Source organism: Chiloscyllium plagiosum, unplaced genomic scaffold, assembly GCF_037043375.1.
Source record: "Chiloscyllium plagiosum isolate Xiang-an unplaced genomic scaffold, Cpla_swu_hap1 HiC_scaffold_3, whole genome shotgun sequence".
NCBI classification, from domain to species: Eukaryota; Metazoa; Chordata; class Chondrichthyes; order Orectolobiformes; family Hemiscylliidae; genus Chiloscyllium; species Chiloscyllium plagiosum.
In genome coordinates, this window is record NW_028270141.1 from 96,146,609 (window position 1) to 96,162,360 (window position 15,752).

Sequence of the window (15,752 nt, forward strand, 5' to 3'; positions counted from 1 at the left end):
GGTAAGTCACCTTCCTGAACTACTGCAGATTGTGTGGTTAAGACTAGGCTTTCTCAAATCGCATGAAAGTACTTATACACTTTATAAAGATATGAGAATGTATTTAATAGATGTTTTTTTTTTCTGCAAGTCTATTTTGTTGGCATTGTAAGACTAATATATTAGAGGACCAAAAATAGTTGCCACAGACATTATGTGTAATCTGGAAAGGATTTGGTCACGTAAAAAGAGGCTCAAGGAAGTTTTATTTCAAAGTGTGAAGTTTTTTTTATTAGGTTTAAATAATATGTGAAAATACAAGAATACAATTTGAACATACCAAACTCAACAATGCTTAACAATAACAAATTTCAGAAGCAAGCATTCTGAAAATGTGAGTGATTTAATGTCACTCCAAGAAAGTCCTAACATATATGATTTAGGTCTTGAATCAGCCACGTTATAATCATCCATTCACTCTTGAGGTCCTCTCTTTCCTTTTTGAACTTGTACATCATTTTATTTTCTGACACATTCCACAAGAAGATAAAAGTAAGACAACTAACTTACGAACATTAGACAGAAATTCAGACGGTGTCTCTAATTTAACACCTTTGACGAGACACCAATCTTCACCTGAAGACTTCACAATACTCATAGCTCTTTTTTATTTCTAGAAATGTCGTGTGAAATTCAGGTACATCCTCATGAGGACAGACGTAAAGGTAGTATGAAAGGCATGCACCTATTGGACATTATCATCTTGAGGTGACCATTTTAGATTACAAAAAAATTGAACCTTTTAGATACAATGTTTGTTTTGATTCAACTGATTGTGGACGACAAGGACAAGATAGAGCAAAAGGAAACCCAAAAAAAAAATGCTAAGATCATATTACCATAATATACACTTGATAAATACAATTACATATTAATCTCTTAATATGAGAATATAATTTATATTAATTATCCCAGATGAAACTCTTCATCTCAGAGCCAAGTAAAAATTTACATTTTCAGTCACATAGTGATTTAATAAGGTTACATTACATTGGAATCTATTGAGATTTTTCAGTTGAACTTCAATTATAGGAACTCTTGCAATCACCGTGTGATGTATTGAGACCATCGTCACAAATAGTAATGCGTAGATGTTATCTTTTCTACTGTTATTGTCTAATTGACCTGCTTTGATGGTTGGAACGATGTTCAGGAGGTCTGTCAGATGTCCTGCCCAGCCACACTTTCCTCATCAGTTTGCAATTCTTGTTTAAAGAACAGGGATTCACTAATTCCAACAGAGCAACCATTTTATTTAAACTTTAAGTGCAGTGTTGTGCAAAGTTGTGTCCTGTTAATCACAGAATTTTTTCGAAACAGAAGACCTAAAACCTCTAACGATGTAAGAGCCAAGCAGCGTCAGTTGGGTTGTTTTGAGCTCGATCACTGCATTGCACCTTCTATTTCTAACCATTGTATATCATGTAAACATTGAAACATTTCTTTTGCATCTTCCAATTGAAAATATGTTCAGAAAATGACTTGTGTATTTAAAATTGAGTCCCTGCAGAACACTTAAGGATTCTTACTTCATGTAGTTCTCAAGTATGAGGTACTTGTATCCTTCTCTGGATGGAGTTCATAACCAAAGAAATTCTAATCACTGTAGGTTTATAATTTGGCCCAATTCAGGGCTCCTGGCCTGTGAATTTAACCAGCATGTTGTGGGTCCTGACATCAGGACCAAATGTATGTCCCTAGCCCAGGCAAGCATATATTAGGACCCTGGAGGCTATTCTACAAATTGAGAGACCGTCACTGAAACTGTCATCCAACTGGCAAAGGCAGCTCAACTGTTCAGGTTGCTGGCCCAATCAGATGATAAGGAGCTTTGCAAGCTGAGCAGTGCCGCTGGTAAAATTGGGCACCTCCATATTGACGTAACATACAGCAGGGACAACCACAGTTGCTGATTGCCTTTTTGGGCCATGGGATGGCCAGGAAGGAAATTTCTTGCCGCATCCTGTTTCACCTGCCTAGAAGGAAAAACCAGAAAAACCTGAAAATTATTGTCCTGACCCTTTTGGGCAGGAAGCCATGGGGAGGCCAGTTCAATGTTTCTAGCCATCTCCCAACATGATTGGTGGGACCCAACAGATGTCCATCAATTAATAACCATTTTTCCACCTGTCTCCAGTTGACCAGCTTTTGAGGTGTCGCTTTTTTGCTTCTGGAAATATTCCCTGGTTGTGGAAAGATTGTTCACCTTCCATCTTGGTGCCTTCCGTCACCGTTTTGTTTGAGAATTGCTGCCTCTCCAGGATCGCTCCATGGTCACTCACTAGGGAATTCTGCTACATGTTCCTCATCAATATATCAGCCAGTTTGCACTGTGAATCTCAATTTCGGTGTTTAATTTTTACAGACATCAGAAAGTAGCAAAGTTTATTCATATTCATGTATCTAAAGGTTCCTTGTTCAAGTGTAATTTTACTCAAGATCTTAAAAAAATGAACCCTTAACCTTATCAGCTTCTCCCCTGATTTCCCACATATGGTTGCATGCAAGTTGGTTTTTGTTCACACTCTGATGTATTCACAAGAGAAGTGGGTCCTTGTGAAGTGTAGTCATGGCTTAGTGCTTAAGGTGATGGATTGGCAGACGATGGGTTCTCCCTGGGTAGGTTTGAATTCTGCTGGCATTGGTCACTGTTGTTTTACAGATGTTTTAAAAAGGCAGGAAGATGCCTGAGGATTATCAGATCAGACGTAGTCTCATTGAAGGGTGGTGCAGACTGAATGGGCTGAAGAGCCTGCTTCTGTTTCCACATCTTATTGTGCAGCAGGTCCATTTGAATTTATAGTCCACAAGGATTCACCCAAGGCTGAGCCTTGGGCATGGTTGGCTGTATTTTGATGATGTACACTTAAATGGTGCATGATTCCAGTGCGTGTATTTGTATTTTTCCTAAAATAAACAATGTAGCACTTTGGCAAGAAATGGCAGCCTAAGATGCCATAGTTTGAAGCTAAAATTGCCACCACTTCAACTGCTGGAAGATATTGATCATCAGTGTTGATATACACAGGAACAAAGGAAATCCATACAATTAAGTAGATGAGCATGCTGAATGTTATTAATTTGGCCTCCTTGTAGATATCTGGCACCTTTCTGCCCATAAATGCAAGTAGGAAACAAAAAATTGCAAGTACAGCTATATATCCTAACATTACACCAAATGCTACATTGGAGCCTTCTTCACATTTCAATAGAGTAATTTTAGGAATTTCATAACTGGTTACAAAACGGGGTCCTTTAAGTGTCAACCACAGTGTACAAATAATTACTTGAATTGCATTACAGATCAGCAGAATTGGAATTGGTTTATATAACCTCATCATTTTTTGACGATCAACGGGATCAAACTTAAATGCCAGAATGATCTTGAAAGATTTGATCAAAATCCACGAAACACAAATAGTAAAATTTATGCCAAACAGTGGCTGTCTAATGTAGCAGCCATAACTTGTTGGTTCACCAATAAAAAAAACTGTACTGACAAAACTAAGGAGCAATGCGATGAGTATTACATAGCAGAACTTGCCTCCAATCGACTTCACGGGGGGTGTGTTCAATTTCCGCGTAACCATTATAGCAATCACAATTATTAAAATAACACCCAAACAAGCGAAAACTGTAAGGACAATGGCAAACCCATCATTCCATTTAAAGAATTCCGTGGTTCTGTTAATGCACACTGAACTTCCTGCATCAGACCACTGGTCGATTGAGCATTTCAAACAGTTGTTCATATCTGTAATGAAATATCATTCGTCAGGCACTCAGAGCAAATAAACTAGTGTAGCAATACAGATGGAGGTGAAATATGTGCAGAAAATAGTCATGAACTGCTTTCATATTTTGTCTTGTTTTATAAAGGATCTCTAGATTCTGTATAAATAAAAGGCATTACACTCACAAGATTACTAAATAAATGTGCTCAGAAGTCAATTCAGCTAGCAAAACCCAATAATTGTGCATACAGGGACTCCCTCATTTACAAAGGTCTGATGTATGAACACTTGGATTTATGAACGCAATCCCATACAAGGGTGTAATCTTAAAGATCCAACTTGCAATCATTACCAGTAGTTACAAACACCTACTCTGTATTGTCCTGTATAGTATTGTCCTGCACTGTATTGTATTTTGACTTGCAAATAAACTCAGGAATGGAACTTGTTTGCAACTTGCGTCCGTTTGCAACTTGCTTCCATTAACATGCTTTGTAGATGATTTCAAATATTGATATGTTGTGAGAAGTTTTAAATTGCATTTTTAAACAGACTTAATCGATACCCTTTCCCTTCCATTCTACAGTTTTATTAAACTGAACGTTCACGCTTGCCTTATCTACAGAACTTGCTATTCTTAAACCAAAGTGGTTTGAACTTCTAAGATTTCTTAAGCTTGATGAATTTGGAACAGTAAGGCATTAATTACAATCTATTAACAAAACACTGTGTTTAAGAAATCCTCATATAAGTGGCTCTTAACATAGGAAGTGTATTACACACATGACAATTGCAATTGTAGCCAACGTTTAAGGAAATGAGATAGAAGCTTGAAAAGAGGTATCTCAAACAGCAGGAAAAAGAGATTAGAACAATTAAATTCTAAAGTGCAGTTCTCCAGTTTCTGCTCAAACCTAAGTTTTTATAACTCCAGGGATCAGTTTCATAGCAATTTGAGAGCATCCCACACGGGACAATAGACAGCACTTACCCCAATCTACAGAGTAGTATCCCTCTGCACAAGGCACACAATCATAACAACAGGTCTGTGAGGAATTCGAAATCTTCCTCTGTCCAGGTTTGCAGGACACGGAGCAGTTGGAAAATATAGCCTATGGAAACAAAATTAATAGCTGACGCTTCCAAACTGTCATTACCAATCATCAAGGTCACTTTTTTTATAAAATGCACTATGGGCAAGTTTTACTTTATTTATTGGTACATTAGGAATATTCCTCCCAGTCACATTTTTTGTAAAATACATTTTATCAAGCATTCATAGTGAACAGATGTTGAATTTATGTAGTATTATTACATCGTATAAGCAATCACAAATGTTATATCCTTTTCTTTAAAGTCTTTTCACAATCATGCAGAGATTTCTAACCAGGTGTAAGATGTTAAAATTTGCAATTTATTTTTAGACAATACAATCATAGTTACACTTGAAGTTCAATATCAAGCTTGTGTGATATTAGCAGTTGTGATTTCTTAAGTGAGTTTAATAAATTGGGACTGAGGCAAAATACGCAAGCTGTGTGTAGGAGGGACAACTTCCTGCATTACTTGTATTTCAAGTTTCATGTTTATTCAGTTGCCTTATTCAATTGTTGTTTCAAGGTAATGCAACCACAATATAACTTAAACTGACAAATCACTGTGGTTATAATGGAGTGCTGGATTGTGAGAAGTGATTTCCTTCGAATAAAGTACTAACAAAGATCAATTTGTCTGTGCTGGATGATACAAAAATATGTAATGACTTTATTTAATGAAAAGCAGTGGGTTCTCCTGTTGTACTGGTCAACATTCTTCATGCAATCAACTTCATCAAATCCTAATTATTTGGTTATTATCTTATTCCCTTGCTGAGTGCAAATTGTCTCTTGCATTTTCCGACACATCACCAACACTGATTGCACTTGGAAATGATTCATTGATTGCATCTAGGGAGCATATAGTATGGCCTGGTGAAAATGCATGTTCTTTCTTTTTTGGGAAGCTACTCCCAAGTTTCACTTAAGACAAGGAAGGAGAAGTGTCCTCCTACTATGCAAGTTTCCTCTCTTCTGTTCTCAGTCATTTTACTATCAGAGAGCAGTTTATACATGACACACAAATGCCTGTCCTGCATATCAATCTGTGTGAATAACTGACGGTGCATCACTTTGCTGGGTGGACTGATGGGACACACGCACTAAACAACCCCACTGCACTCTGGTCAACCACTTCAACTCTCCCTCCCACTACCTTAAGGACATGCAAGTGCTGGGTCGCCTCCACCTCCAAATCCAAGCCACCCGACAACTGGAGGAAGAACGCTTCATCTTCTGTCTTGGGACTTTTCAACCACACGGCATCAACATCAACTTCACTAGTTTCCAAATCTCCCCTCTACCCTGCCTCATCCCAGATCCAACCCTCCAACTTGGCACTGCCTTCCTGACCTGTCCTACCTGTCTAACTTCCTTCCCACCTATCCACTCCACCCTCCCCACCGACCTATCACAATCAGACCCCAACTGCTTCTACCTGTCCCCTTCCCAGCTACCTTCCTTGCAGCCCCAGCCCCCTATTTATCTCATAGCCCCCTTCTCCTGCCACATTCCTGATGAAGGGCTTATGTCTGAAACATCAATTCTCTTGCTACTCTGATGCTGCCTGACCAGCTGCGCTTTTCCAGTGCCACACCCTTTGACTCGGACTGATAACTCACCTTATTAGGACATTAGTGATAGTAGTTTGAGTTTGAAGGTAAAGCCTGATGCTTTGCGCTTCTGCAGTGTATTCCATTGGGCAGGGGGTCATGGGAGCTGTGTAGTTGCATATCAGGCTCATACAGAATCTCTGGCCTAGCTCACGTGATGAGCTTAATTTTTCCGCTAAATTCCCTCTGTGGAACCCACAAAGTCCAACTCAGTCAAGTTTAATATTTACCCAGTAACCGTTACAGGGTTACAAATCTACTCTCACCCCACCCCAACCCAACTCACCGCTGATTATTTCCCCCCCGCCACTATGTCCCTGGACTTGGACTGGATCCTTGACAACCATTCCTGACCAGATACCTAACCTCACCTCAACCAAAATTTGTTGGACCTAAGCCACCCTCTCCCCACACTAACCTGACCACCCACATCCCATTCCATCCCTAGAACCTAGGCCCATTATCCCTTATTCCTAACTGAAACCTGGCCTAAATCTCCCCCCAGCATGCTGGATTGGACAAACCGCTAGTACAAACTGATCCTCCACTCTCTCGGCCTTTTCCGTATAGAAGCAAATCCCTCCCCAACTCCCAAAACTGTGTCTAAAGACCCCTTCCACCTATCAAGCCTACCATTCCCACAACCAAAAATGACACGAAACCCAATGACCTTAGTCATGAAGTGCCCACCTCTGGATTCAACACTACCCTCCCACCTATTGTGCCCAGCTTCTCAGATTCCCAGACAGTCCTAAGCCCTAATTCCCTTCTCTGGCAGTCCAGCCACAAGGGGGAGTTGAATTTACCCTGAATTTACACACTAGGCAACCTAAACCTCCCCCTCCAATGACCTTACACATTTAGCTTTTTACAGGAACTGTCAAAGTTTATTGATTTTCCGTTGGAAATTTAAATCACAGCATGACTCACTAACTGCTGCAAAAATGGATGTGATTTCAACAAAGACCTTCTTCATTGCTGGGTTTGTGGGTTTCTGGACAGGTTCATAGCAGGACGCCTCTGTCCAAGAATCTGAAGCGCAGAAGACATCTAAAGACAAGTGGGCAATTGTTGGACCATCTGAGCCAAAATGTTGTTTGACTATTTTGCATTTCATCACTAGTCAAGATATAACAAGGTTAATTTAATTACCTACATTGTACAATGAAATACTGATTTTATTAAAACTGGCATCATTTACTAGTACAGAGAAAATCTTGAGCACATCAGGAAAAAATGATTCCATACCTCTGTAATGTTTTTGATGGTCTTGTCATAAATATAGATTTTTCTATCCAGAACATTATACTCTCCAACTGTTTTAAACTGTACTGTGCCATTGTTCACAATCCACTTTATTATGTCGTATCCATTTACAGAATTTCCAGATTTGTCGAAGTAAAATGGCTTTCCCCCTTCAGTGAAATTCACTTCTTTCAGTGCTTCCAGTAGCTACCAACAAAAGGGTCAATAATTAGTATATTATTTTCTAAGGCAAGATTGGAAATTCAGAGACCAGCTGCAACTATATTTTGATGAGCCTGCTATCTAGCTTGTGTGGAAGCCTACTGGCAAAAAATGAGTCCCATATTCTGTTGATAAGACAATTGGTTACTTCCACTATTGGGTTTCTACTTTCCAATTATGAAGTGTACATGGAATTACTTACAGTGACACATCTCACATTTCTATGGTCAAAAGATATGGCTGCATACTGGCCGAAGAAAAGCTATTTTACGTGAAATCAATAGATGTGGCAACTATAAGAGCCATTTTTTTTCACATTTATGCTACATAATATAACTATTACTTGCATTTACAAAACTGCTTTCAATGAAAGACAAATTATAAGTTTCTTCACAGGTTGGTAAGCTGACTTTAAAATACAACAAGAAACAACAAAACATTCTTTATAAATTGAGATAAGGTCTGCTTAAGAATTAGAAGTGTTTTTTTGGACTATATCATTCTTCAAGTGCCTATGCCTTTTGAATTGTTATTGCTGAACCTGTAAATATTAATCAAATGTCCTGTGCCTGGGACTTACAGGAGGAAAGAGTCATAGGTGAATGCCAACACTGAATTCTATGTAATGGTACAAAAGTGAACCTGATGTCAGGATATGTACACCAGCTTAATCTTTACACTGCTATATAATTGCAGTGATATTTGCCAATGACTTTATGAGAATAATTCCCTGAAAATAAATAATATTACTGCATAATATCTACCTGCCATGGTGCAAAATTGAATGTTTTTTGGCATGTTCCTTCATGACATTTGAGAAGGTTCCTCAGAGCATGAGCAATTGATTGAACTGCTAGGTATGTTGCATATGTGCCACCTTGCTCAATATTTTGAACCAAATAATTATCATTAATATCTTCAATGGATTCATTTACTTTGGTACAAGCATGAAGAGATGCTGGTTTCAAAGAATTTGAAAGGGAATAGTTTTTTAAGCCTGAATTGCTTGTCATTGTATCATTGTGAGACTCATCTGAACATGTAAAATGAAGTTGCATGTATTCTTCAATGAACTTGTTGACAGTCCCAGGTCCTGCCTTTAGGTTTCTTAAGTATTCTGGAAAGCCTGGAATGTCTCCATTCTTGAAAGACAAGCCAAATATGTTTCCAACTTTGTCAATATTTGGTATTGATGCTACAGCTCTGGATATGGACCAGGCATCACTGGCAATCCATGTTTTAGTAACATTGCGCCAAACTATTTCCTTCAACACTTTGATGACAACTTGTGATTTAGCAAAGAGAACAAGAACATTTGCATTAGGAATGGCTTCAATCTTTGAAACCAAGGCATGTATTGCTTCATCATGCTCTTTGTTGCCAACAAATATTGAAATCAGTTCTTGAAAAGCAATACAAATGTCAAACTCCTGTGCATGTGAAATGAAATCAGCCATTGCAGATTTTCCATAGTCATCATCTGTTGCAATGATCCCAATCCAGTTCCAACGAGACTCACGAATAAATTCAGCCAAGGCTTTTGTCTGATGGATGTCACTTGGAATAGTGCGTAAAAATGATAAAAATCGCAACTTGTCACTAAGGGTTGCAGCAGATGATGCAAAACTTATCTGTAAAACAATTATAATAAAGGAAAGTTTTCAATGAAGATTATATTAAACACATATTGAACACATACAGGGCAAGGACTTTCCTGAGATCATATCTAATTTTGAATGTAAGTGGTTTCTCTATAATTTCTCTTTTATGATATCGCTAGGCCTTCCTTTGGCTACATGTGGACTCCTGTTTAATTTTTGGAATCAACTTTTGAACTAACAAGAATAGTTAATATCAAGAAATCTGGCCTTGGTCATTCAGAGTCATCACTACAATCACAAATGCTGCCCTAATTCTTTTTATACTGGGCAAAAAATAACCAACTCTCAATTCTTTTTTCATTAATTTCTGCCTTTTGCTCTCTAAATGTCATGTTAGTTGTAGATTTATTACAATTGTATTTCATAAAGTATGTATTAAAATTCCCCAATTTTGGTGATCCTTTGACTATCAGAGATTTCTTAGCACCAGGTGAAGGTTTCAACAGAATGGCAATGGCATATCATCCAAAAAATAAGATCTGATTACAGGTGGGAAAACTTTCAATCTGTCTGTAGGAATGGTCCTGACCTTCTAATACTCTATTTACCGTGAAGCCATAAGATATCAGAACAGAAGCCGGTCCATAGTGTCTGCTCTGCCATTCAGTGAATTTATGGCTGATCCACTCATTCACAATTTCACTTTGCTGTCTTTCCCCCACACCTCTGAATTAAAGTCTGCCTGTTTAAGCCTTGATTTGGAGGTGCCAATGTTGGACTGGGGTGGACAACGTTAAAAATCACAGAACACCAAGTTATAATCCAACCGTTTTTTTTTGGAAGCACTAGCTTTCATGGTGCTGCCGCTTCATTAGGTGGTTGTGTCTTGAGCATTATTAACAACCCTACCATGACTGCTGTGTATTGTAAAGAATTCCACAGGTTCATCACTATCTTAATTCGGTGACCCCTAATTCCAAGATTATGCTCTGTAGTCCGAGACTCTTCTAGAAGGGGAAATAACCTCTCCACGTGTTCCCTGTCAAACTCCCTAAGAATCCTTTCTTTTTCAGTGACCTTTCATTCTCTCAAACTGAAATGGGTACAGACCCAACCTACTCAACTTTTCCTCATAATTAAATTCTTCCATGCTGTTAAATATAGTAACTATCACTAAAGGAAAGGGTACCAGGGAATCCAATGCAGCTAAAGGCCAATACATTCCCTACACCTGATGAGTTTCATCCCAGAATGTTAAAGCAAGTAACTATAGAAATGCACTTATATTTTCTTCCAAGCCTTGTTAGATTCTGGAGAAGTCCTAATGGATTGAAAAACTGCCAATATTTGAAAAGGGAGAGACACAAAAAGCAGGTAACTATAGTCCAAATTAGTTTAACATCTCTCATTAAGAAAATGTTAGAGTCTATTATTAAGTGTATAATATTAGAGCATTAAGAAATGTGTAATATGATCAAGCAGAGTCAGCACTGCCTCAAGAAGAGGAAGTCATACCTGACAAATTTATTAGAATTCTTTTGGGAGGTAGCAATCTAAAGATTGAAAAAAAAATTAAGTTTCTTCAAGGGTGGGATAGCAAAAGGTGTATTTCACATTATAAAATTCGATGAGATCTTCTTCCTGACCTCTCCGTCCCCACCCCCACTCCGGACTATCACCCTCACCTTATCACCTTATCAGGAATGAGGAAAGTGTGCCAAGCAGGCGAAGATAAAAGGGAGAGAGGAGGGACTTGGGAGAGGGATGTTGGAAATGCGATAGGTGGAAGGAGGTTAAGGTGAGGGTGATGAGACATGAGATAGTATTTAAGTGAGATCAAAATAATGATTGTTAACATTTGTCTTACCATTGTTAATATGCAAACCAATAAGACACAGCATGACTTGTGAATCTTCACAACTTATTTTCAATTTGTCACTTTCTGTTTCCTTATAGCACACAAAGCATCTCACCCCTGTCATCCTCATTATGTTTTTTTTTAAGGCCTTGCAGGAATTTGCACATGAATTGCTCATTAAACCAGCTGTAGATGGTTAGAACTGGTAATTACAAGTATAAGTACCCTCTATTTAAAGGAGGAGAAAGTGAGGACTGCAGATGCTGGAGATCAGAGCTGAAAATGTGTTGCTGGAAAAGCGTAGCAGGTCAGGCAGCATCCAAGGAGCAGGAAAATCGACGTTTCGAGCATGAGCCCTTCTTCAGGAATGAGGAAAGTGTGTCCAGCAGGCTAAGATAAAAGGTAGGGAGGAGGGACTTTCCTCATTCCTGGCACACTTGCCTCATTCCTGAAGCAGGGCTCATGCCCGAAATGTCGATTCTCCTGCTCCTTGGATGCTGCCTGACCTGCTGCACTTTTCCAGCAACACATTTTCACCTCTATTTAAAGGGACTATCAACTACTTTCTGCTTAGTGGCTGATTTCCACCGGCTGGTGCTGAGTTAGAAGAAGTACTTGGTGATTTGTACCACAACTGTTGAAAATTCTAAGAAGTGGTGTGGCATGTGTTGAGGGGCTTACTTTTCCCTTCGAGGGTGCTGCAGTTTCTGTCCCCCACTCGTTCTGGCAACATGACATGGAGATGATGCAGAGGTAACATGGAGGATGAAAGAAAATGCTCAAAGGTATAGCAAGAGGAAGGGCCAAAAACGTCTTATCAAGCAGTCATATTAACCCAGGTCCTTCAGGAGGCATTTCTCCTATCTCAGTTTAAACTACGAGCAATGTATGAAGTAACTTTGAGTCACTAAAGAGATGGTCACTGAAATCTGTCGCCTCTTATAGGCAGACCTGCAACATCAGATGAGGGCAAGAAGTGACTTTGAAGGTGATCACTGGAAAACAAAACTACAACTAGGTAGTTGTAACCATAACTATAAGGTAGTCACAAATTAAGTACTAAGCAGAACCTACATTGTCCAGGAAGTATTAGAACATGGAATATGCTGTTGACCTGAGTAGTATTGATGCACTCAAAGGAAAGGTAGACAAGCACATGAAGGCAGGGATGAGAAGGATATGTTGATGGAGTTCTATAAAGGAGAGTGGAAGGAGGCTTATGTTGAACATAAATACAAACATGGGCATCTTGCAGTAAATGATATTTTGTCTATGTTTCAAATACCTAATGACAACTGTGCAGAGAAATGCAAAGATCCTCACCAGAAAAGTATTGCACAAGAGTAATGCTTGACATACCTGAGGCATAAGTGCTACATTAAATATTCTTGCGATGGGAATCGAAAGTTCAGAATAGGCTTCTCCTACAACAGCTTTTACAATTGGCAAGTAATTTGTGTAATCGCATCGAACCTCCAGACAATGTTCTGAGCTATTTGTCTTGGAAAGAAACTTCATTGCAATTTTCACAGCTCTGGTGGCATCTGTACAGGTGTCATATATCTCATATCCAAGTTTAATTCCCGGTAGTAGGGGAGAGTTGTTAATCAATTCAATAGTGTATATCATTGATTGGAGCCAGATAAATCTCTGAGTGTCAAATCTTTAAAAGAAGAAAGATTTTTCAGTTAAGCATTAAAAGGGTTAATATTTACAGATCATCATATTGACTCCAGAGCTAACCAGAGTACTTCAATATAGAAAAATAAAATTTGAGCTTTTGGAAAATAAAGGCTAAACTGTGACAATGTCCATCTCGATTGCTAGTCAATTTTTAACACCAATAATAATGTTTTACTGACATGTAACTCATGACAAAGGGCACATGGACACTATAGATGTATCTTTATCACAAGAGATGTGATTGTAAAAAGTCCATGGGAGGGGTAGTGAAAATTATACGAGAGCCTCATTTCTGAAGAAGGGTCACTGGAGCCAAAATGTTAACTCTGTTTCTGTCTCCACAGATGCTGCCAGACCCACTGAGTTTTCCAACAATTTCTATTTTTGTTTATGAGGGGGAGAGTATTAGGAACATAGGAACAGAAGCTGACCATTCATTCCACTGAGCCTGCAAATTTAGTGCTAAAATCGGTGGTGTGGTGGACAGTGAAGAATGTTATTTCAGAGATCAATGGGACCTTGATCAGATGGGCCAATGGTCCTGACGAGTGACAGATGGAGTTTAATGTAGACAAATGTGAAGTGTTGCATTTAGGTAAGGCAAATCGAGGGGCAAGACTTATACCGTTAATGGTAGGCACCCTTTGCCAAACAAAGATACAGGTGCAGGTACACAGTTCCTTGAAAATGGAGTCGCAGGTAGATAAGACATTAAAGAAAGCATTTGGCACATTTGCCTTCACTGTTTAGTGCAATGAGTGTAGGAGTTGGGATGTAATGCTGCGGCTGTACCGAACATTGGTGAGGCCACTTTTAGAATACCATGTTCAATTCTGGTATTCCTGCTACTGGAAAGTTGTTATTAAACTTGACAAGGTTGGGAAAAGATGTTGCTGGGATTGGAGGGTTTCCGCTTTAGGGGAGAGACTGAATAGGCTGGGGCTTTTTTCTCTGGAGCATTGGAGTTTTAGGGGTGACCTTATAGTAGTTTATAAAATCTTGAGGGGCATGGATAGTGTAAATAGCCAAGGCCTTTTCCCTAGGATAAGAGAGTCCAAAAATTGAGGGCGTAGGTTTAGGGTGAAAGGGGAAAGATTTAAAGGGAACTGAGGGGGCAATTTTTAATCCAGAGGTTGGTATGCAAATGGAATGAGCTGCCAGAGGAAGTGGTGGAGGTGGGTAAAAAGCATCTGGATAGGTATATGAATAGGAAGGGTTTAGAGAGATATGGGCCAAGTGCTAGCAAATGGGACTAGATCAGTTCAGGATGTCTAGTTAGTGTAAACAAGTTGGACAAAGGGTCTGTTTCTGTGCTGTACAGCTCTATGATTCTATTAGTGGGTGGCAGAGTGGCACAGTGGTTAGCACTGCTGCCTCACAGCGCCAGAGACGCAGGTTCAATTCCGGCCTCAGGCGACTGACTGTGTGGAGTTTGCACATTCTCCCCATGTCTGCGTGGGTTTCCTCCAGGTGCTCCAGTTTCCTCCCACAGTCCAAAAATGTGCAGGTTAGGTGAATTGGCCATGCTAAATTGCCTGTAGTGTTAGGTGCAGTGGTAAAAATGTAGGGAAATGGGTCTGGGTGGGTGATGGGTCGGTGTGGACTTGTTGGGCCAAAGGGCCTGTTTCCACACTGTAAGTAATCTAATCTATTCGGACTGACATCTGTTGTGAAAATAGAAATATAAACAGAAAAATTGTTTTCTTTTAAGTAAAAATAGCAGTGAATAAATTTACTTTTGAAATTTAGTAATAAATTGAAATTGTCTCATCTCCAGTTTTTTTTAACCAAAGTAGATTTTTTGTAAAACGAAAAAACAGGCAATCACTTGAAATATAAGCTCGAAACCATGCTGGTTTAACTATTCATTCCATACAAATTGCAATAATTTCACAAAATAAACAAATAAATAATGAAACACTTACGCTTTGCATTTTGCTGCATCTGGTTTTTTGTGAGGGTTGACATACTCCAAGTACCCATGGATTGGAAAGATTCCCCCAATATTGATGTCTCCTTGGCTTTTGGCTCCAATAAGGTCATCAAAACTATCGCAAGCTTTCACTGGACAACAAAGAAATAAACAGCCCCAAACAAAGGCAGCTTTCACAGTGAACATGGTTCCAAGGAACTTTTTGGTGTCGAAAAAACGAAATGACTGAATAAGAATTTAGATATAACAACATAAAACCTTAAGAAGAAACTATATTTCTCAATATCATAACATTTGCTTTTTTTTAAGTGCAAAGACTGAGAGCATTTTAAAGCAGCTACCTCTTTTGATCTTGGACACTACCAGTGCTGCAGTTTTATCTGCTGCACAATGATTCTCTGAAAGGAGTTTCTTTTGCTTTTAAAGGTATGAAACCGCGTCCTGTCAGATATCAGGAACTTCTCTGCCTAATTAACATGTTCATTTTCTCTCTAAGGTATTCTTACTTCCTACTTTCAGTTTCAGATTTAACTGTTCAAGGTACAGGTAACTGGAAACTTGAACAGTTGATGTTGTAATTTTAGAATGAAGAAAATACAAATCATTCCAAGCTCAGTTTTTCTACACCTATGTATGAAGCATACATGCTCATTTGAAGGTGCTTGACATGGCTATTGTTTCCTGCAGTGTCTAATTAGCTGTGAGGTCTCAGGTTGATTTTCATTCATTC

At 38.9% G+C, this 15,752-nt stretch overlaps 1 protein-coding gene across 1 annotated transcript; it reads right to left on the reverse strand.

Moving 5' to 3' along the window:
* Positions 1–248: 248 nt before the first annotated feature.
* LOC122547221 (G protein-coupled receptor family C group 6 member A-like) lies at positions 249–15,394 on the reverse strand. The gene is made up of 6 exons (XM_043685861.2): positions 15,015–15,394; positions 12,766–13,069; positions 8,712–9,578; positions 7,729–7,932; positions 4,765–4,885; positions 249–3,793 (listed from the first exon to the last, which is right to left on the reverse strand). The coding sequence occupies exons 1-6, from the start codon at positions 15,206–15,208 to the stop codon at positions 2,811–2,813; spliced, it is 2,673 nt and encodes an 890-aa protein (XP_043541796.2). The 5' UTR covers positions 15,209–15,394; the 3' UTR covers positions 249–2,810.
* Between the last annotated feature and the right edge of the window lie 358 nt (positions 15,395–15,752).

What these genes read in the sequence shown, in the direction of transcription:
- LOC122547221 (XM_043685861.2), bottom strand. Translation starts at nt 15,208, where the DNA reads ATGTTCACTGTGAAAGCTGCCTTTGTTTGGGGCTGTTTATTTCTTTGT. An exon ending in CCATCAAAAACATTACAGAG is followed by an intron (nt 4,886 to 7,728) that starts GTATGGAATCAT and finishes TTGTTTCCATAG; the next exon opens with GCTATATTTTCCAACTGCTC. An exon ending in ATACTACTCTGTAGATTGGG is followed by an intron (nt 3,794 to 4,764) that starts GTAAGTGCTGTC and finishes ATTTCATTACAG; the next exon opens with ATATGAACAACTGTTTGAAA.